This window comes from Cynocephalus volans, chromosome 1 (genome assembly GCF_027409185.1).
Source record: "Cynocephalus volans isolate mCynVol1 chromosome 1, mCynVol1.pri, whole genome shotgun sequence".
Taxonomy (NCBI): domain Eukaryota; kingdom Metazoa; phylum Chordata; class Mammalia; order Dermoptera; family Cynocephalidae; genus Cynocephalus; species Cynocephalus volans.
This window is the reverse complement of record NC_084460.1, coordinates 5425807-5449035: the sequence shown is the minus strand read 5'-3', so window position 1 is coordinate 5449035 and position 23229 is coordinate 5425807. Positions and strand designations below refer to the sequence as shown.

At 41.3% G+C, this 23229-nt stretch overlaps 1 protein-coding gene and 1 non-coding gene across 13 annotated transcripts in view; one reads left to right on the top strand and one right to left on the bottom strand.

Annotated features, from left to right (window-relative positions):
- Positions 1 to 23229, bottom strand: part of ERC1 (ELKS/RAB6-interacting/CAST family member 1) — a 523885-nt gene that overhangs the window by 18580 nt on the left and 482076 nt on the right. Inside the window, exons 20-21 of one of the 12 annotated variants that reach the window (XM_063087374.1) lie at positions 19567 to 19627; positions 18100 to 19181 (exon numbers count right to left, since the gene is read on the bottom strand). The exons of 8 other annotated variants lie outside the window; for them this stretch is intronic. In XM_063087374.1, the coding sequence (XP_062943444.1) occupies positions 19607 to 19627 (21 nt within the window). In that variant the 3' untranslated portion in view covers positions 18100 to 19181; positions 19567 to 19606. Of the gene's footprint in view, positions 1 to 9338; positions 9392 to 18099; positions 19182 to 19566; positions 19628 to 23229 lie in introns of those variants that run through there. 3 more of the 12 variants (XM_063087364.1, XM_063087388.1, XM_063087382.1) reach the window with 3 other exon arrangements.
- TRNAM-CAU (transfer RNA methionine (anticodon CAU)) lies at positions 19552 to 19626 on the top strand. Its single transcript has one exon. It is a non-coding gene; the product is annotated as a tRNA-Met (tRNA).

Below are 23229 nucleotides of genomic sequence, written 5' to 3'. Positions count from 1 at the left end.
ATGTATTGATGGGTATAAAGAAGGGATGGTTATAAGAGAGGTCACTGAATAAATTTAGTTGTGGCTGGCAGTGGACTCAGATTAATTCCTTTCTGCAGATGGTTTGGTGGTGGGCAGGAAATTATATGGAAATGCCTAGCTTGGCTTAAGAAGACAAGAATCTGAACCTGGGGTTTTAACAGCTAGGTCCCAGGATGCATGGGTCATGAGGTCTGAGCTGTAAACTGGAATGATGATTGAAGCCTGCCTTGTGGAGGTCATGGGTCAAGTGCAAATGTCCCCCCCAAACCCCCTGCTGGCTGGGTCTGACTTTCAGCTCCCTAACCCTAATCAGCAGGCTGCTTAGGAGATACAAAGACATAAATAACGTCCTAAGTTTGAATTTTCAAACAACTGGAATAAATTGAAATGCGCTTTGCTATAATATATAGTATCTGTTGAACAAGACACAAAACCTGTATGATTAGAGGGGCCTGAGAGCACGGTGGATATTTCTTGTCCAGGAAGTTATGTTTCTATAGGCATTTGTTCACTTTTCTTTTCTCCCTCCTGCACCGTCCCCAGGTCATTTTTTCACTTTGTAGAATCCCTCCAGCACTTATTACCACGGAAAACTAAAGTTGCTCTTGAGGAATTTGTCCTACAATGATTTCCCACAGATTAAAACCAACTCCAAAGTCCTCCCTTCCTTGATATTTCAAGCCTGTGCTTGCAGCTTGTGTCCTCCAGGTTGCTTTTGAATGTCTCCACCTACCCCAGCTGCACTTTGTGTGGCGCCTGAAGCAGCTGTCACCGTGGGCCTAGGCGCTGTGCCAGGCTGAGTAGGAGTGTAATGATCACAAGGGTGTCTCTGGGCCTTCCCCTTCTCCCTCCCCCTACCTTGTGATGAACTCCTTTGCCAGGCAAATTCTGAATTTGTTTTTATAGGAAGGAAAGGCTGTTGTTGCTTAGGCCAAAAGCAAATAAGATGTTACTGCTCTCCCATGACCAACCTTGAATGAAATGGCATAATAAAAACAAGAGTCTAGCTCCAATTGGGCCAGTATATCCTCAGTTAAAGTTCCACTGCCAAACTGTCCAATATTACATCGTAAACTCCTCAAAATTCACGAGATGATATAAACGAACCTCCTCCTTTCTTTCCCTCATGACAGAAGCTTCAAGCTTGGGAGGGAATCCCAAGCATGTTAAGCCTGGAAGCATGGATATCATAAAGTTACTTTCTAGGGTTTTTTTTTTTTTGTCTTTTTCGTGACCGGCACTCAGCTAGTGAGTGCACCGGCCATTCCTATATAGGATCCGAACCCGGCGGGAGCGTCGCTGCGCTCCCAGTTCCGCAATCTCCTGAGTGCGCCACGGGCGTGGCCCCTTTCTAGGGTTATTAACAACACTTTGTGCTTGGCACAGAGTAGGTGCTCATTAAACATTTATTAAATGAGCCCTGGAGGATAACTAGATTTTTCAGTGTTAGATATTCATATTTTTATCCTAAATTTTCAAAGGATAAAAACAAAACGAAAACAAATCAAGAGCTTCTCTGCTTCCCAGCTATGGCACCGAACACTCTGCAATGGACACTGTTAGCTCTGATCACTGAAAAAGATGAAACAGTTAAGATTTCTAGTGGATTTGTACAAGCACAGAGCTCATCATTTAGTTTTCCACACTGTCCTCCATGGCTCAGGCAAATGTCCATCAGTGTAAGCACTAGAGCTACAAGCCTGGAAGAGAGCAGAGAGAACTTACCTGTTCCATTTTCTAACCTTGCAGGTGAGACACCAAGGCCTAAAGAGGCACGGTGGCTAGGTACACAGTTAGACTGACAGAAGTATTTGCTGCAGGAAAACTTGACATGTGTATTATCCATCAGGCCCAGCCAGTGGTTGGGATCAGACCCTACTGTCTCCAGATGCTCAAGCTGTTTGAAGAGAAAAAGAGGCGGTGTCCCCTCTCTGGAGGAAAGTTTTATGGGAAGCGGGTCTTGCTAGCTATCAGACCTCTTACAGCTGCCACAGTACACACTGCTGCTTGTCATTCTTTTCAGGGTTAGAGTCAGTCATTATCTTGTGAAAGTCAACAACTGAGAGGCCAAGTAACCCGGGTAAAAGTGGACAAATGAGCTGGGGTCAACGGCAATCTACAGGACCAAAACACATGTTGCTAACAAATGCCACTCCAAATTCATCCCTTTACATACAGCAGGCGCTGGAACCGAGCAAGTACAAAGGACACAACAATCCAGCTTTAAACAGTTATCTGTACATAAAGCAGCACAAACTTTGCTTTCTGATGATTCTGTTTTGTATCTGTAGATAATATTAATGTCCTAATTTCTAACCCACTTATGTCTAGACACTTCTAAAATGCTGGCTGCTTTCCTGCCCAAAGCATTCTTCCCTAGCTGAGATAATGTATGAGTTTTTTTCTATGTGATATTCTGTACCTACAACAACTCCCTAGGTTATCCTTTTTCCTGAACGATTGGTTCTACCTTGATATAGGTGTTATACCTTCTCTGAACAAGTCAGGGAGGGGCAGACAGAGAAGGAGCATGACAAGAAAACAGGGACCCGACTACAAAAGATAAAAGCAGGACTAGGAAAAGCCCCACAAAACTCAACAGATTTACACTGGTCTGACTGGACCCTTAAACATGAAATTTCAAGAGCCAAGAGAATGGGGAATCATCTCTTGTACAGAAATGTCCCTGGACCACCAAAGGAACTGTGACATAGCATCCCACTCAAATGACAAGCCAGTTACACCCGTCTGGGTGGAATGCTGAGGATGAAGCACAGTCCCAGGCAGGGATGGATGGGATGGTCTCTAGAAGGCTTTACCAGGCCAAAGATTTGTTGATGTTGGCTTGAGAAAGTGTGGAGTGTTCTAAACAAAGAGCAAGACTTCCCAGCCAGGCAGAATTCTAATACGGTTGTCTAAGTTGGTTTTGTAACACTTCATATTATCTCTTACAAATGTGTTAACTGAAGTGAATCGAGACACTTAAATTGAGGGCCCACCATTATCAAAATGGAGAAACATTTCCCTCCTTGCCAAAGGGATCTATCTGTCACAACAGTAGCAAAGTTCTGAGAATCGCAGACACAGCCAGGTTAGCTAGTCAGCCCAGTGTATTTGGTTTGGCCTCAGAAATGAAGTGTCAAAAGGGAAAGGATGAAGAAACAAACAAACAAACAAAAAACACGACTAACAAGGAATCTAATGCTGAAACTGTCAGGGTGGTGAGAACAGGCTTTGCTGCAGCTGAGATTAAGTGCTAAACCAGCACAAAGTCCAATCCATGTCCAGCCAATCTCTGGCCAACAGGAAGAGAGAAGGAAGTTTCCCAACCACAGCAGCACGTGCTCAATGCCTCACATCCAGGACCACCCTCTGCTGTTTCCAGCACATGGTATCTGATTCTAGGGCCAGTGTGACAGAGAGAGACTGGAAAGCCTCCCACACAGAGCTATGGATCTTGCCAGATTTTTTCTTTTTTTTAGTACAAACCTTATACATTCTCTGGGTGGTGTCTCCTGACTTCCTGGTGAGATGACAAAAGGATCATTTAGTGTGATACAAACTCCTGGCCCAGTAACTCAGAGGGATCATGGAAGGGGTTTGACTACTGACCAAAGCTCTGGAGTCACATGGGCTGCCCTGGGTGGTCCCCGGATATACGCGACTATCTCGCGGAGGACCACCTCGCGGAAGACCACCTCACGGAGGACCACGTGTAGGTGCAAGGCAAGCCTACAGCAATGCTGTGGCAAGCTGCTTCTCAGCGGGCTGGGAGGGGCAGGGTGGGGGCTGCAGCTGCACATTACTAATTTTGGATTGCTGAAGGGCAGAAAGTATGAGATGTGATTTGAAAGCTCGTGGGGAAGGTTGGGATTCAAAGAAAAATATTCCCGCAGCCCCTTAAAGCTCAGAGAAGTTTGCAGTGTTTTCCTGGGTGAAGAAGTGTGAGAACAAGAGGCTCCAGGGACATTTCCAGTCTGGTCTGGCCCAGTGAGTGTGTAAGGCTCATCACATGAGCACAGTGCCCTGAAAGCATGGGCAAAGCCATGCCAGGGCTCCAATGGCTCCACGCAGCTCTGTTCCCACGTGGAGGAGTGGCCAAGCACAGGGAGCAAAGCCCACACCAACGCAGGTACTTTGAGGAGAAGGGTCACCAGGTCTTTTCTCTACTTCTCTCCCTAAGGAGGCAGCTGGAGGGAGGTGGGCTCAACCCTGAAAAGGAGCCAAATGAGAAAGCGAGCTCCGCATAGGCAAGAATAGAAGGCAGAGCCATGGGATCACCCCACTGCACACAACCGGAGGAGGCCAGTCCGAACAAACAGCAGCCCCAGCTACACCTGCACGTGGCTCTTTCCATGTGTCCTGCCTGTCCATGGCTGCGGTATTTTAGACAGTGCTGAAGAGCTGAACACTAAGTGCTCGTCTGACAGTGTGAGGGGCAAGAGAGGCGCTAGCAGAGCTACAGCGCTGCAGGTTAAAGAAACGTCTCAATACAGACTTTTTACTATCTACCGTTCACTTTCCTCCCCCAAAGAAGCCCACAGTGCTTGGTCAGCGCCCAATGCCTTGTGCAGACATGTATGTCTGCTGTTACCTCTTACTGAAGCAAACCCCGCTTGGGCTACAAGGCAAATGCCCTCGTAGCATCATGCAGAAGGTGTGATAATAGTGAAGGAGAACAGTTACCACTAGAGCTTTGTCTGACAGTCTAAGAGGATTTCCTTCCAAGGGTTGCAAGGTGAAGTCGGACAAGGTCTGAAATGGAAGGAAATGTCTAAGTCCTAATTCTGCCACTTAGCTTTATCATCTTGGGCAAGTCACTTCACCTCTTTGGTCTGAGCTTGCTTATATATAAAAAGAAAAGGGGACATTAGATGATTTCTGAATTCTTTCCAGATTTAATAATCTGTGACTAATGACGGCACATCCCTGGTTTGCCTTATAAAATAACAGAACAGTGACCCCCACTGAAAGCCTGCAGGCTATTTCTAGTTGGAGGAGTTTTTAGCTTTCATGAAGATACCTTTTCTGTATCTCATTATATGGTGCTAGAGAAAACTCATTAACTTTATCTTTTCCCTGATCCCCTACCATCCTGCTAGTTGCATTCTGATATCCATCTGTGGCACATTTACTTTTAATAAATATATATTGATTCAAATTTAGCCTAAAGCCTTGCAAAAGGCTGATATGATTTCCTATATGCTCTAGACGTATCAAGCAGCATAAAGTCAGAGAATCTTAATAAGGAAGCTTTATCACCAGGCCTGGACAATAATAAAGAGATTAATCTGGTTTTTAATCTGACAATTTTGTCCTTTTTTAACTCTTCTTCTCCCAGTCACTCACTGTTCTTACCATCCTAGGCACCCCTGGCATGCCAAGGTGACACTGACGATGTGCGACCCTTCCTAGTGCGCAGGAGAGATGTTAATTCAAAGAAATACACTGAACCAGTGAAATTTCAGGCATGTAGATAGGAGAAAGGAAGTCAGGCAGGAGCCTTATCAAATATCCCATCACACTAGTTTTAAGCCACTATCATATCCTGCTTTTCTGTTAAATTGGCAATAAGATGTTTAGGGTTTACACTAGAAAAGAGTAAGATTTTTCCAGTCTGATAACATTAAAACCACTATTTATCTTTCACAAGAACTCCATGAAAAATCCCATCAATCGAAACCTGATCTTTCGGACTATTAAGCATCACGGCAATTTACAGGAAGATCTGTTATCTTCTGTGTTAAAATTAGAGGCTCTCTTTCACCGACAGAGCATATGCTAGGTAGGGACATCTTCCTTTGTGCCTAGGTGGTCTTTTGCATAAAAAGAGGTAAATAAAGCAGTAAGATAGCATTCATACACTGTAGAAGAATACCACAATCTTATCTCCAGAAAATTCCTGATTTCATTCACTCATTAAACAAGTATCTGCTTCATATTTTATGGCCTTATGTCTAGTACACAGCTCTTTTAGAAAGGTCCAGTTACTAAGCGCTTTTCGCATAGCATTCTGGATTGAAGTAACCAGGGCCCTGCATCCCCTGAGGCAGTATTCTGTAATTAGTGGATGTAACAGATTCTGCGATCTCCCCCTACCTCTTAACAAGCAGGGCCCCATGGTTTACTTGGAATGCAGTTCCCAGAGTTTGCTTGGAAGTCAGTTGTTTGAAACCCTGAAACAATTACCTAATTACCTGCCCTAGAGGGTAGGTTTCTGAAGTAGTCCCCATGAGCCTATTTTACCCATAATGTTTGTCATGGCGGAGCTGTGTCCCCCAAAATTCACAGGCTGAAGCCTTAAATCTCCAACCTCAGAATGTGATTGTATTTGGACACAGCCTTTACAGAGGTGATCAAGTTAAAACAAGGGCATTAGGGAAGGCCCTAATCCAATATGACTGGGGTCCTTATAAGAAGAGTAAATCTGGACACACAAAGAGACACCAGCGATGCACAGGAACAGAGGGGAGACCATGCGAGGACACAGCAAGGTGGCGGCCGTCTGAAGGCTAAGGAGAGGGCCTTGGAAGAAACCAATCCTGCAGATATTTTTTTCTTTGATGTCTAGCCTCGAGAACTATGAGAAAAGAAACTTCTCTTGTTTAAGCACCCAGTCCATGGCATTCTGCTATGGCAGCCTGAGCAAACAAATACCATGCTGTTGATGTATAGTGCCGTAGAACCTAACTGCCATTTGTAACGGTTTATACATTAGGAGGTGACTTCTGAATTCTAACTTCAACACTGGGAACACGTCTTCGCTTGTCCTGGGGGCAAGTGAGTGTGGCTTGGTCCTATCTTTCCCACTTAGCGCTGAAAGGAGGTCAAGGAGAAAACGTCACTTCCATGTCAGTGACCCCAGTAGCAGGATGTTCTTATAAGGGGTGCAGGAGACTCTCCTGGAAGCCAGGGAGTGACAGCAACAACAGCTAGAATGCCTTACCGGTGGCAGCTGTGGAGGGCTGGGACTCTTCTACAGCAGCTGAGCCTGCTACAGGAAGGGAGGCTGTGGGAGAAGCAGGGCTTTAAGTGATGGGCACAGGGGAGTCAAGTGGGGAATGGCAGCAGTGGCTGGTGGTGTGTAATCTGGAGACTGCTTATATTTCAGGCTACCCCTCTGATTTTACACCGGGGAAGTCATGCCCCACTGGGAGAGGGGTGTGGTCCCACACCTTTTTCTTTATCAAAACTACTAGAGAATTACTGTTGTGCATAACCACTGTCACTACAGGAGCTTCATAACCTTCAGGTGTGCTGGGGCAGAAGCGTGGTGGAGCGCCCTGGTATATACCACAGTAGGTAGGTACGTCTATTGGAAATTTTAGTTACTTCTCCTGTCCCAGTAAGACTGGTAGCACCAAACCTGTTGTAAAGAATTAAAATGTTTGGAAGAAAACTAAGGGCAACATTTCAAATGCTCCGACTGGATTAGAAAACAGTCATTTCCAAAGTTTCTAAGTGCCACTGGCTTTAGGTTTGTAGTGTCTATGCTGGTCATGTTCATGTTTCTTCGGCATTCATAAGGATTCGTTTTGTTCTTTGCTTAGTTGGGGAGTATTATTTCCAGAAGATGACACTGGAGACAACAGACCTGTGTTTGATGTGCTGGACTGTAGAAATTATCAAGAGTCACTAAATTCCAAGATGGTAAGTAAATTGCCCCTGCAGGAGCTCTGGGGGCTTGGGAGCGCTAACCTCCTTCTCCCAAGGGAATACTTTAAACACAAAGGAAAAAATGCAACTAGGGCAGCTAAAAAACATTAAGATCTCTATAAATGCAGAGCTCTGTAATTTAAAAATATCTCATTATCCATATTTTAGAACCCTAAAGAGTTCAGCGCAAGGTCAAGGTAATAAAAACTAGATTGAAAAAGGCTTCTGCATTCTTTTCTGAAAAGCTGAAGGCACATGAAACCTGTATGCAAAATAGGTGTTTTTATGTTCAATTTTATTTAGTCCTGGAGAATTTGGTATAGGCACCAGTAATGAGGATCAAGAGCTGCCCTAGTCAATAAGTGGAGGGAAAGACCTAATAGACAAGACAGGAACAAAAGAATTCCAACACAAGCTACGGAAGGAAATGGTTGGAAGGATCTTTTGTATCAAAAAGTTTTGGGGGCCGAGCCCGTGGCGCACTCGGTAGAGTGCTGCGCTGGGAGCGCGGCGACGCTCCCGCCGCGGGTTCGGATCCTATATAGAAATGACCAGTGCGCTCACTGGCTGAGTGCCGGTCACGAAAAAAAAAAAAAAAAAAAAAAAAAAAGTTTTGGTCTTTGGGCCGGCCCTGTGGCTCACTCGGGAGAGTGTGGCGCGGGTTCGGATCCTATATAGGGATGGCCGGTGCGCTCACTGGCTGAGTGTGGTGCAGACCACACTGTGCCAGGGGGTGCGATACCCTTACCGTTCAAAAAAAAAAAAAAAAAAAAAAGTCTTGGTCTACAAAGGTCTCCTAATATTTTCTTTCTTTCTTTCTCTCTCTGCACAAACAAGATTACTCTACATTTAGCACAAAGCCAGTAGTTTTTTTTTTTTTTTTTTTTTTTTGTCGTTTTTTCGTGACCGGCACTCAGCCAGTGAGTGCACAGTGCACCGGTCAGTCCTATATAGGATCCGAACCCGCGGCGGGAGCGTCGCCGCGCTCCCAGCGCAGCACTCTACCAAGTGCGCCACGGGCTCGGCCCACAAAGCCAGTAGTTTTGCTCTTAGTTTTCCTTCCATATCCATGTCAAAATACCATAAGGCTATTCTCATATTGGGAGTAGACTGCAAATAATAATTGTACAATTTCAACTATTTAAAAGACTTCCTTATCTCTTCCATATGCAAATCCCCATTTCCTCTTCCCTTCTTCAATGGACTTTCAGGGGATTTTATTGAAGTAAGCAGCAGTTTTGGGTCCTAGGGTCCAACTTAGCACCCTGCCAGCCCCTGCGCCTCTCTTGTGGTGTCTCTGTCCAGCTCTTTCCTGTACTCCTCCTTCTCCTGTTTTTGTTTTTGTTTTTTTTTTAAACAAGCTTTTCTTCACCAGAGATTTCACCATTCAATTGGCAAGAAACCCTGGTCTTTGGATAAAAAGGTTAATGGCATCTGTCAGCAGAAGAAGAAAGTGCCAGACTGTGTGAGAGCAGAGAGGAGAGGGAAAGTGTGTGTACTCCACAGTGTATTTCTTGTAAATTTGTCAAGACACGCACACACACATGTACACACACACACACATACACACCCCATTCTCAAGCCCAGTCCTGAAACAGATACGCACTGATCTTCTGGGCTCTGCAACTCTTTCTGTTGAACTGCTGGTCTTGCCTCCTGCAGCCTCTCACACTCTGTTGCTCTTAGTTTTTTGGAAAAGAGTTCAGCATTTGAGCTAAGGAAACAAGTTCAAACATCACAAAAAGAAGAAAACCACATCAGAAACACTCAGGCTGGGAACCAGAACAAAGTCGGTTGCCCCACAAAGAGCCCTTCTTTTTTCTTTCTTCTTTTTGCTCCCTGCTGCCTCCAACCACTCCTATGTCCACGTGGCTTATGGGTGTGGTACACCATCTGTGCAAAAGCATTCAAGACAGAAGGATGAAGTGTCAAGTCTGTGCCTGACTGATGCATTCCCTGAGGGAGGGAGGTGACTTCTAGGTTCTGTGCCCAGGACTGCCCCAGCATTAACACCCCCTAATCCACCACCTTGAAAAGAGAGGGGTACAAGCCAAAGAGCAATTGATCAAAATAGAGAAAACGAACGGCAAAAGGAATCCAAGAAGGAGGACAAGATCTGAGCCAAGTTTTGGAACAATACTTCCTGAATATTAAAAATGGGACTAAGCGCTGGGAAAGGGGCCTGGAATCCAAAGCTCAATGACCCACAGAGTGGGCTGGCTCATACGGGTTCATTCTAGAGTGGCTCAGCCCTTGACAGGATGCTGGCATTTATGGTGGGGGAAAAAAAATTCTACTCTTGGGAACAATTCCATTTTTAGCTTTTTAGGAGAATCTATGAGTTAAACCGTTTCGAACAGTTCAAAAGGAGATTGGAGGTGGGGTATGATTTTTCTATTTGTTTTAAATTAACATCAAGATACACCAAAATGCCTAGATTATTAAATGCACAATTTGATGAAATGTGATAAATATATCCACCCGCACGACCATCTCCCCAGTCAATATTTAGAACGTTTCCAACATCCCAGGAAGTTCCCTTGTGTACCCCCTTTCAGTCAATTCCTAGAGGTAACTACTATTCTAATTTTTATCATCATAGATTAATTTATCCTGTTTTTGAATGCCACATAAAAGGAATCATACATTAATTACATTTCTTTTTATATCTGGTTTCTTTTGCTTAACACAGTGTTTTTGAGAGTCATTCACAAAGTTGCCTGTATTAGTAGTTCATTCTTTTTTCTTGCTTCATATTCCATTATATGATGTATAATAATTTAAAAAATCTGTTCTGTTAGTGGACATTTGGGTTACTTCTAGGTTTGGTTCTGACAAACAAAGCTGCTCTGAACAATCTTGTGCAAGTGTTTTTGTGGGGATATGCTTTCATTTCTCTTCAGTAACTAAGAACGGAATTGCTGGTTTATAGGATAAATGTACATCTAATTTAATAAGAAACTGCCTAGCTGTTTTCCAAAATATTACACCATTACGCTTGCACCAGCAATGTATCAGAGTTTCAGTTGTTCCATACCCTCAACAACATTTGGTACTGTCAGTGTTGTTAATTTTAGCCATTTTATAGTGAGATTGTAGTAATATCTCATTGTGGTTTTCATTTGTGTGAGCATTTTTTCATGTGTTTAACTTTGTATATATTGTTTTGTAAAGAGTCTTTTCAAGTCTTCTGCTCATTTTAAAAATTATGTTTTCTATTTTGTTAGTGATTTTAAAAATATTTTCTTCACATAAGTCCTCTGTTCAATATAGAAGTGAATATTTTCTCCTAGTGTTTTGATGAATAGAAGTTAAAGTTTTGATGAAGTCCAATTTACCATTTTGTTCTTTTTTTTTTTTTTTAAATTTATTTTGTCGATATACATTGTGGTTGATTATTGTTGCCCCTTACCAAAACCTCCCTCCTTCCTCCCTCTCCTCCCTCCCCCCCAACAATTCCTTTCTGTTTGCTTGTCGTATCAACTTCAAGGAATTGTGGTTGTTATATTCTCCCCCCCCCCGGTTTTTTTTTTTTTTTTTGGTGTGTGTGAATTTATATATTAATTTTTAGCTCCCACCAATAAGTGAGAACATGTGGTATTTCTCTTTCTGTGCCTGACTTGTTTCACTTAATATAATTCTCTCAAGGTCCATCCATGTTGTTGCAAATGGCAGTATTTCATTCGTTTTTATAGCTGAGTAGTATTCCATTGTGTAGATGTACCACATTTTCCGTATCCACTCATCTGATGATGGACGTTTGGGCTGGTTCCAACTCTTGGCTATTGTAAAGAGTGCTGCAATGAACATTGGGGAACAGGTATACCTTTGACTTGATGATTTCCATTCCTCTGGGTATATTCCCAGCAGTGGGATAGCTGGGTCATATGGTAGATCTATCTGCAATTGTTTGAGGAACCTCCATTCCATTTTCCATAGAGGCTGCACCATTTTGCAGTCCCACCAACAATGTATGAGAGTTCCTTTTTCTCTGCAACCTCGCCAGCATTTATCGTTCAGAGTCTTTTGGATTTTAGCCATCCTAACTGGGGTGAGATGGTATCTCAGTGTGGTTTTCATTTGCATTTCCCAGATGCTGAGTGATGTTGAGCATTTTTTCATATGTCTGTTGGCCATTTGTATATCTTCCTTAGAGAAATGCCTACTTAGCTCTTTTGCCCATTTTTTAATTGGGTTGCTTGTTTTTTTCTTGTAAAGTTGTTTGAGTTCCTTATATATTCTGGATATTAATCCTTTGTCAGGTGTATATTTTGCAAATATTTTCTCCCACTCTGTTGGTTGTCGTTTAACTCTGTTAATTGTTTCTTTTGCTGTGCAGAAGCTTCTTAGTTTGATATAACCCCATTTGTTTATTTTTCCTTTAGTTGCCCATGTTTTTGGGGTCGTATTCATGAAGTCTGTGTCCAGTCCTATTTCCTGAAGTGTTTCTCCTATGTTTTCTTTAAGAAGTTTTATTGTTTCAGGGTGTATATTTAAATCCTTAATCCATTTTGAGTTGATTTTCGTATATGGTGAGAGGTATGGGTCTAGTTTCATTCTCCTGCATATGGATATCCAGTTATCCCAGCACCATTTGGTGAAGAGGCAGTCCCTTCCCCAGTGAATAGGCTTGGTGCTTTTGTCAAAGATCAGATGGCAGTAAGTGTGTGGGTTGATTTCTGGATTCTCTATTCTATTCCATTGATCAGTGTGTCTGTTTTTATGCCAGTACCATACTGTTTTGGTTATTACAGCTTTGTAGTATAGCTTAAAGTCGGGTAGTGTTATGCCTCTAGCTTTATTTTTTTTGCTCAGCATTGCTTTGGCTACGCGTGGTCTTTTATTATTCCATATAAATGTCTGGATAGTTTTTTCCATTTCTGAGAAAAATGTCTTTGGAATTTTGATGGGGATTGCATTGAATTTGTATATCACTTTGGGTAGTATGGACATTTTCACTATGTTGATTCTTCCAATCCAAGAGCATGGGATATCTTTCCATCTTCTTGTATCCTCTCTAATTTCTCTCAGCAGTCGTTTGTAGTTTTCATTATAGAGATTTTTCACCTCCTTGGTTAACTCAATTCCTAAGTATTTTATTTTTTTGGTGGCTATTGTAAATGGGCAGGCTTTCTTGATTTCTCGTTCTGCATGTTCACTATTGGAGAAAAGAAATGCTACTGATTTTTGTGTGTTGATTTTGTATCCTGCTACTGTGCTGAAATCATTTATCAATTCCAAGAGTTTTTTTGTAGAGGTTTTAGGCTGTTCGATATATAGGATCATGTCATCTGCAAACAGGGACAGTTTGACTTCATCTTTTCCAATCTGGATGCCCTTTATTGCCTTCTCTTCTCTGACTGCTCTGGCTAGTACTTCCAACACTATGTTGAATAGGAGTGGTGAGAGTGGGCATCGTTGTCTAGTTCCTGTTCTTAAAGGAAAAGCTTTCAGCTTTTCCCCATTCAGGATGATATTGGTAGTGGGTTTGTCATATATGGCTTTAATTATGTTGAGATACTTTCCCTCTATACCTAACTTATCGAGGGTCTTTGTCATGAATGAGTGCTGAACTTTATCAAATGCTTTTTCAGCATCTATAGAGATGATCATATGGTCCTTGTGTTTGAGTTTATTAATATGGTGTATCACATTTATTGATTTGCATATGTTGAACCAACCTTGCATCCCTGGGATGAATCCCACTTGATCGTGGTGAATAATTTTACGTATGTGTTGCTGTATTCTGTTTGCTAATATTTTAGTGAGGATTTTTGCATCTATATTCATCAAGGATATCGGCCTGTAGTTTTCTTTTTTCGTTATATCTTTACCTGGTTTTGGTATCAGGATGATGTTTACTTCATAGAATGAGTTTGGGAGATTTGCGTCTGTTTCAATCTTTTGCAATAGTTTGTAAAGAATCGGTGTCAATTCCTCTTTGAATGTTTGGTAAAATTCTGCTGTGAATCCTTGTTCTCTTAAGTTTAGTGTTTTCCATCTCTATGCCTGCTGAATTCGGGTAGCTTTAACAATATATGTGCTAGAATTAAAGAATGTTTCTTTATTAAGGCTTAAAACAACCACCCACTGCTAATCTTTGGTTACAAAGGCTCAATTTTAGAGCCAAAAGCATTGGCCTTACCTAAAATTCCAGGGCTACTAAGGTTTTAAAAATGAAATTTGCATTTTCAAAAAGATTCAGTTATTCCACATACTGGTCACATATGTCACTGATGAGATGAGATGACCTGTATCAAACGGGTATGATATTGACAGGTACGGTGGAGCTGCAGAGGGGCACACAGTGTTTGGGACTCAACCTAAGTTTTAAAAACTCTCCAAAAGGAAACTCTACAACATTCTTTTGAAATTTGTTCCACGTCTCACAGTTCTATAGTCAGACTGTTCTTCACTACGTATAACTGAAATGTGTCTTTTTGTAATTTAATATACTCTCTCATTATGTTCCCAGAGGAAATAGAAACAAGGGCCGCCTCCTCATCATTTAGGCAAAAGCCTTCATCCTATAACAAAGTTCTATACCTTTAGCTTTTCTATGTAAACTGCCCTTTCAAAACAATTGTTTATTTGTCATTATTCCTATCTTTCCATTTTCAAGTCTTTCACCTAATTTTTTTGTGGATTTTGAGTCAGAATGTCACATTCAAATACAGTTCTAGAAAAAAAAATTTTTTTTTTGCTATTTTATATTCTCTTTGCACTAGAATAATAGACAATCAAGGCTGGGAGAAACCTTAGTAATTATCCGACTCAAATCATCTTGCAATCCTGAATCCCTTCTATAACCCAATTGAGCAGCTTCTCCTCTGGTGAAGATGGACATAGGACATACGTGGCTGTCCATTCTTTTTGTGGACAGATTTAAGAAGTTTTTCTTTCTATCGAACTAAAACCTGCCTTCTTATAATGTCCACTGGCTGGTCGTGGGGTGACATGAAGTCAGTCTGTACACACAGAGCTCATTTCTTCACCTGTGACTGTACCATTTTGCTGCTGCCTGTGGGTGCCACCTTGGGGTCTTCTAGTTAGGCTAATATACTTCTTAGTATTCTCAATAGTCTTAGGCATCTCAGTTTTCCAAAGAGAATGAAAATCCTAACCACAGTTTATTGACTTAAATTTTAAAAAAGTTTTATTTTGCAGTAATTCCAAACTTCTAGAAAGGTTGCAAGAATAATACAAAGAACTCTCATACTCCTCACCAGGTCCCTCAAGCGCTGACACTTTACTGCATCTGCCTTTTCACTCACTCACTCTCTCTTTCTCTCAGTGGGTGCAGGTGTGTGTACACATGTGTCTGTCTTTATCTGTATCCATATCTGTGTCTGCATCCTCATTATTAAGTCCGGGTTCTACACTGCTTGGCAGGATACTCGCCTGTGCTCCTCCCCATGCACATTGTCAAGAAGCACATGATGCTGATTTGTCCCATTACTAGTGATGCCAACTTGGTTTAAATGGTGTCTACCGGATTTTTCCAACATAAATTAACTGAAAGTATTTTGTCCTAACTTTTTTTTTTTGGTGAAGAGATCCTCCAGATTTTACAAATATCCTATTCCTTAATAAATTTTTACCCAGTGGTTTTCACATTCATTGACGATACTTGCCCAAATCAGATACTACTATGATGGTACCAAATGGTGACTCCTTCATCCATCATTCCATCTACATTTATTAGCTGGCATTCTACTATAGGATAGAGTTTTCCTTCCCCCCCATTTACGTGTTTATTCATTCATCATTTCTTTATACCCGTATAGACTCATACATTTCTATTTCATTCAATGGATTGTAATGTTACTATCATTTATTTTGATGTGCAATTGTCCAAAATTTTGCTTTTGGGAGCCCTGTGTCCTTCTGATATATCCCCACCATTCTTAGAACACTCCCTTACTTTCTGGCTTAATAAAATGTTCTGGGATTATCTTGTACTTTCCCACACACGGCCCTAGACTCCACCATTTCTCCCAGGAGCACTGGTTCCTTCTGATGGAAAAAGGCATCTAGAAACCAACATCTAGCTGTTAACTGAGATCCTTGTTACCGGGTGTCACTGCTTTTAGGTCCTCTCTGCAGATAAACTTAGGAAATATATAGATGTTATCTATTTCTTAAAAACCTAAGTTCATATTGATAGCTCTAACAGCACTCCGACAACCCAGGGTTTGTCTCCACCCTTTCTGTATTTGCTACCCTGCCTCCCACAATTGCAAGCCTGGCTCACACTATCCCCAATAGACTTACTCATTTGCCCCATCTCCTGGTATGTGACCAATATTCCAAACATGTGGGCCACCTTCTTGGCCCTGGCCTACTACTTCTACCCATGCCAGCTGAATCCTCAGCCCTGGTCCTGCCCAGAATGCTGGCCATATGTGTGAATGCTTAGTCCCAGCCTGCCAAACACACCAGCTGTGCCGTCAGAATCCTTGGTCCCACGAAATACATAGGCCCCAATCCTACTGCCAAATATGCCAGCCAAGCTGATCAAATCCTTGGCCTCTGTCCTGCTGGTCATCTTGGCTATATCAGCTGAATCCTTGGCCCCTGCTCCATGACCCTTGGTCATTCATGATAAAGGGGAAGGGGCAGATCAACTTTTAAAGTCTCTGAATCCACTTTTAAAAGGAACACAAAATATCTGACTCTGGTGAGGTAGGAGATGCTCAGTTTCCATGGGTTTGGGTTTCAGGACACGCCTCTGGGTTTCAAGCCACCCCCTAAGGTCTCAGGTCCCTCCTCTACACCCTCCCCTAGAGGAGAGTTACTGTTGCTTGTTGGACCTATTTTCAGTACCAACACAGGGAGATTGAGACCACAAGGGGCAGCTTTATCCAATCCAGCATCTCAGCATGCTCAGTGGAAAGCAGTTATAATTCCAGTAGCTGAGCATGCTCAGTAAAAGGAATTTATACAGGCTTATATGACCCCACTGACTGAGCATGCTCAGAGGAAGGGAATTATCCTTTGAGTGACCTTCCACTAGAGGAGCTAAAGAGCACAGAATATTCTTGAATACGTCTGGTGCATGTGATAGGATTTGACCAATGAACATGTCCTTAAAAAGACCAATTGAGCATGTGCAAGACTGTTACATAAAAAGGAACCACCCCCTTAATTGAATATTCATTAGAAATCATGAATATGTAGCAGATAGCAGAAACTATAAAAGCTGGATCCTGGCAGGAGGTGGGGCAATTGCTCACTCTCTCTGGAGCCAGCCTACGGTCTGCTTGTAGAGTCTGTATTTCTTTCTTTTTGTATCAAACTTACTTTGAGCAAGCAGCGGCTCACACTCTCTTGAGCCAGCCTGCACTCTGTACTAAACTTTAAGTGTGTATTTCTTACTTTTGTGTTAAACTTGGTCTGGGTCCTGTTCAGTCTCTGGAGCTAGGCTGCACCTTCTCTGTGAGATCTGTCTCTCTTATCTGTTACATTAAACTTGTTCTCATTTTCTCCTGTAATTCTGCTTTTCATTTCTTTCCTGTGGCAGAGTCAAGACCTGGTAAGAGGACAGAGTGAGTTGAGGCCAGCTATCAGGCCTCCCCAGACTCTCTCCTCTGGCATCATCAGGGACTGTATCCTTAAATTTTCTGCTGCTTAACATATACAAAAGTTTGGTTGGGACTACTAATATTTAGGGGAGAATTGCCTAAATCTTTCCAAAGACTTGAAATGTATTCCCTACATTAAATAATACATTAGATGTCTGAGTACTGGGGCAGCAAATTTCAGGTCTCCTACAGAATGGTTTTTATTTAAATGAACTTTGGTCTTAGATATTGTTGAGATGTTAACCCCCCTCCCCCCCAAATAGGTCTATGATACTCACTTGTATATAATGAAAAGATGTGGAAGTGTTGCTTACAAATTTGACTTTTTATGAGGACCCATGGGGGGGGAATTTCTTTCAGACCTCAGGATTAGAAGTCATTATGTTTTTGCTGAACTACTGTTCTCTTGACAGTGCCCGAGAGCTCACTCCTGGCTTCACCTTACTTTTTTCTATCCTCATTTTCTCTTGATTTTTAGAATCACGGGGATGTGAATGCAGAAGGGAGGAAAGTTCTTTAGGCAACTCTTAAAGCCCCCATATTCTGTGACAGCCCCACCCTCTCTGAGAAGCACGGCTCCAGAGCCACCCACTTCAGTCCGGAGCACTGTAAGATTCAGAACTGAGTTGCTGCTTACTTGCTCCATCATCTGAAACACATCCCCCTGAACCTTAAAGCTGGGCTAATATAATATTGTGAATATAACTTCTAATTTTATATGATTGGAAAGAAGTAAAAAATATAATGTGAACCAGACAAAAAAATTATCTCAAAGAGACAAAATAATGGCTGCTTTAATGTATACAAGATATTTCAAAACAATCTTTTATTGGCCATAAAGTGTCTCAAATCTGACCTGGTCCAAGTTCATTTAGTTGCTGGAACTTGACAAGACCACAGCTAGGGGTAAAGTGGACTCGAATTCATTACTTGAACAATATATGCTTGGTAGAGTTTAGAGATAGAAAACCGAAAGAATAGCATCCAAATACCTAAGTCTTAAAAATATAATTTGCATATATCCAATCACCTGCAAATCAAGTGCATACAATTAACTACAGGCTGCCAAGACCACATCTATTTAGTCACACTATCTGACTCTGGCCAGTGTGTGTAAAATCACAATACATAAAATTTCTTCAGACTAGGATACTTTGACCCAAGAACAATAGTAAGTACCTAGTTGGTTACCACATTCACGTTATAACTATATAAGCCATTGCACTGGTGACAAGTTGAAAAGTTGAATTTTACTACTGCAGGAAAATCATGCACAGTGGTGTATGAATAAGAGAGTCATAGGAGACTTATAAATATTTCCTCACCTCATTGTAAAGCTGAATACAATCACTTGCAGTTATGAGAAAGACCACGAGACCACGTACCACCACGTATATGAGTGTGGTCTTTCCAATATATACACCTGTAGCTATCTGGAGCTTCCCACCCTGTTGCATCTTTCTGAAACTAAAGAATTGATGTGTAGCATGTGTCCAATAAGTCTTTTAAAAACATACATAATGTTTATGTTAAACCCATTGTTACCCCTCCTAAACACATCAGGACCCAAATCTGTGAGCCCTATGAAAATAACTAACTTTGAAACTTTAAAACCCCAAACTGTTTGCATTTATATTCAAGGGAAAAGCCTTTGCCAAAGAAATTTTAGTTGAAAGTCTCACACAATTTTCATTGAGTTCTAAAATGCTCAACCTGAGAAGCACTGCCTCAGCTCCTTCAGTAGATGTCAGTTCTATGTTAGCTACAGTGTCAATGCTGGATCCACAGAGACACTAACAAGGTCTCCCGCCCAAAAGACCACGAAAGGCTTGGCAAAGAAATAAGGGCATCTTCCATACGAGAAGTTATAAGTGCAGCATAGAAAAGCTGGACCTGGAATTTCAGTTATGAGCCGTGATTCTGAAAGATAACAGACAGTGATTAAATACAGGAGTGTTCTAATATAAACAGAGGAGATGTTTACATCTAAAACTGAACTTAATAAAACCTTTTTCTTAGTTCTAGGTCAAGCCACTTTGTACTATAATAGCATTCTACCTTGACACTACCTCAATCTATTTCTTCAAAGAAAGCTTATTTTGGCTCCAGGACCATACATACAATGGTAGAAGATTCACCCTTTATGAAAAATTTCAACAATGTATCTTCTTCTGATACCACATGACTAGAAGGCTTGGGTAAGAAATAATGAGGGCTAATTATAAAAAAATTAAAATAAAATAATAATAATAAAGAAAAAAGAAAAAAAAGAAATAATGAAGGCTGGCCTGGCCTGTTAGCTTACTTGGTTAGAGTGTGGTGCTCATAACACCAAGGTCAAGGGTTCAGATCCCCTTACTGGCCAGCTGCCAAAAAGAAAAAAAAAAAGAAAGCCTCAGTAGTATGATACTATACATTTGAAATTTACATTATACTAAACATACTGCATACTGTTTATGGAAACATGTTTATTAAAAAGGTAACAATGTGGATAGCAATTTAGAACAGTGATTGCCACTACAGAGGTAAAAAGAAAAATGCAGTTGAGAAGGGGTAAAAAGGAGACTTTCACAATTATTGGAGATAGGAAGAACACTTCTTTCATGCACTCAACACAATGCTTCTGATAACAGACACTCCAGCAGACACCAACTAGGTGTCTAAAATTTAACTCAATTCTGACACTATCTACCTGGACATAGCATCAGATCCCACAGGTTGAGGGCTTGGTCCCACAAGGCTGCCCCTCTCCCAAACATCAGATGCCAATTGCAAGCCCCAGGTTGTGACCTGTGCTTCTGACCAACCAGCTATAAACTGGGGTTCCCATGACCTCCTCCTTGGGTTGGGTGAATTTGGTAGAGTGGCTCACAGAACTCAGGGAAACACTTCACTTATGTTTACTCATTTATTACAAAGTCTATTTTAAAAAATACTAACGAACAGTCAGATGAAGAGATATGTGAGAAATGCCCTCACCTGTCCAATGCCAAAGGATGGACACGGAGACACGAGGTACAGCGAAGCAAGACTTTAATTACAGCCATATAAGGTTTGGGTGTCCGAAGGGCAGGCACATGGAAAAGGGCTGTCGCAAGCAATTTATTCTCTAGTGTGCAAGTCCCTCCCCCCAGTTCCTCATTGGCTGAGAGTACTATGGGTTGCACAAGGTTTGTGGGAAAAGTCACAGAGCTTCTCTGCTCTCTCTGGGTGTGCCACCCTCCAGGCACCTCCATATACTCAGCTAAGCAGAAGCTCATCCAAACCCTATCTTTCTGGGTTTCTATGGAGGCTTCATTAGGAATGCCTAATTAATTACATCCCTGGCCACCGGTGATCAACTCAATCTTCAGCCTATGTCCTCTCCCCAGAGGGTGAGTGTGAAGCTGAAAATCCCAACCCTCTAATCACTTGGTTGGTTCCCCTGGCAACCGGTCCTCATCCTGAGGCTATGCAGGAGTCCCCACCCTCCAGTCATCTCATTAGCACACAAAAGACACTCTTCTCTCAGGAAATTTCAAGGGTTTTAGGAGCTGTGTGCAAGGAACCAGGGGCAGAGTCCAATATATATTTCTTATTATATCACAATATCACACTATATTTAACATTAAAAAAAAAGATCTGAAGCAGATTTGACAGTAATATTTGTTAATTCTGAGTGCAAAGGTAATGTTATATTAATACTTATAGTTTCATGAGTGCTTAAAATATTTTATTAAAAATAATTTGTTGCAAACACAGACACAAAAAGAAAAGAATGTGTGAAACTCTTTTAAAAAGTTTGAGAATCAAAAATTGGAACTACACATACATTTAGACATTTATAAAATGTAAAGAATGGCAGGTGAATGTTTTAAAGAAAAACCTCCTGGAATCCTCTGAAAATAATTTTTGTGACTCCTAAAATATATATATTTAAGACTGCCCTCTTGGATCACCACATGAGTGATAGGAAACTTGAAATTAAGAAAGCCCAGATATGATTAGAGATGCAGGGTTAGAATTTTCCATGCTCAAGATTCTAGAATAAGGAAAAATTCCAAGTTGACATGGGGCTCTTCAGGCTGATTTTTAGTAAAATATTAACTGAAAATAATGATGATTATAAAGCGATAGCAACTATTGATAAGCATTATAATTCTCACTGCAATATTATGTCCACTGAAAGATGAAGGAACAGCTATAGAGGTGTTAAGAAAACTAAGATCAAGCAGATGGGAAGTAGGGGTAGAACCCACAATCCAAGTCTGTCTGACTCTAAAATCTGGTACACTGAAGCTGGCACCAGTAGTACACAGCACTAATGCACACATGTATGCCTGTCATCCACATACCCATCAATCCAAACGAATATATCACACCCATAAAAACTCTGAAGAGTGTAAAATTGGGGGCAGACTAGAAAGGCCATCTAGCTATCCTATAATTGTCATTAAGCTACCACATGAAGTTTGATAGATCAGAAACAAACAAACAAACAAACAAACAAAAAACCCTTAATAGTTCTATGGGTGTAAATAAATCTTCTAACTTTCAAAAATGGAACATGTTACTGGAGTACATCAATACCGGTTCAGTCAATATAAAATTATAGCACCAGGAATAAAATAACAATAATCATCCTATTTCCTAAATGGACCATTATGGAATTCTGACACAATGATTGGATTTTACTGCCTAATTCCTTCCCAGATTTTGTCTTGAATCTATTCATAGCAGTAATTTAAAAATTTTTCAGTTTGTAACTCTGGCCAAAAATTTTATATTCTCATCTCTGGATTGTTTTTAAAGATAAGATTCATTCATCTTTCCAATCTACCTGAACTCACTATTTTTATTCTTTATGATATAATACTATGGCTTGTACAAGGACAAGTGCCAAACGTGCAACTGCCTTGAAAAGAGAAAACAGAAGCTCATGGAATTGAGAAAGCTTAACTAGTCTATAGGGGTCATCTCTGACAAAGTGATTCATGATTGAATATAAGGCCTGAAGAGTGTTTCTTTGTAACTATTTTAGTGATTTAGGTACTATTGTCTCATTAAATCTCAAGCAATCCTGGGGGGCAAGTATTATTATCCCTATTTTAGTGCTGAAAAAACCGGAGCTCAGAAAGTTTAAGAACTGATCAGTGTCCCAAGACAGAGCTGGACTGTGAACTCAGATCTGTCTGACTCCAGTGTCACTATTTTTCCTACCATGCCACTCATACTGTATGTGTGTGTGCGTGAGCGTGTGTATGTGTGTTTTAAGTGTTGGGACCATTCACTTGAATATGTTCATTGGGTTTATTCCAAATTGGGTTAGCAGAAAGAACATTTTCTTCCTCTTCCAATCCTCATGCTGCCATTATTTAAGGACACCTTGCTACCTTGTTTTCCTCTCACTCTTCAAATAACCCCTATCCAGATAAGCACAAATTAAAATATGAGTTACCTATCAGCACCCAAAAAGCTTAAGAATGCAGATGCAATGAGTTGTTTTCAGCATCTTTCTTTTCTATATATTATGTACAGAAATGTACAGAGAAAACATTGGAGCATAAGCTTAATAAACTACAGCTGTCTAAGTAAGCAGAATCTGAGGGTCTTGGATAAAGATAGTTTTCTGTAAACATGTGTAAACTTTGTGTAAGTAGGAACAGGAGATGCTGGAAGCCTTAAAATAATGCCTTTTTTTTTTTTGTCTTTTTCGTGGCCGGCACTCAGCCAGTGAGTGCACCGGCCAGTCCTATATAGGATCCGAACCCGCGGTGGGAGCGTCACTGCGCTCCCAGCGCCGCACTCTCCCGAGTGCACCATGGGCTCAGCCCCCCTTTGTGCATTTTCTTCTTTTACCTTGCAAACTGACAATGACCCAAGTTTACAAGGAGTTCCACATTTGCTTAGAATGTAGAAACCCCTCAGAGAATATTGCTCCCTTCCAGCAACAAGAAAGGATTTTTTTTTTTGTCCTAGCAGAGAGTGG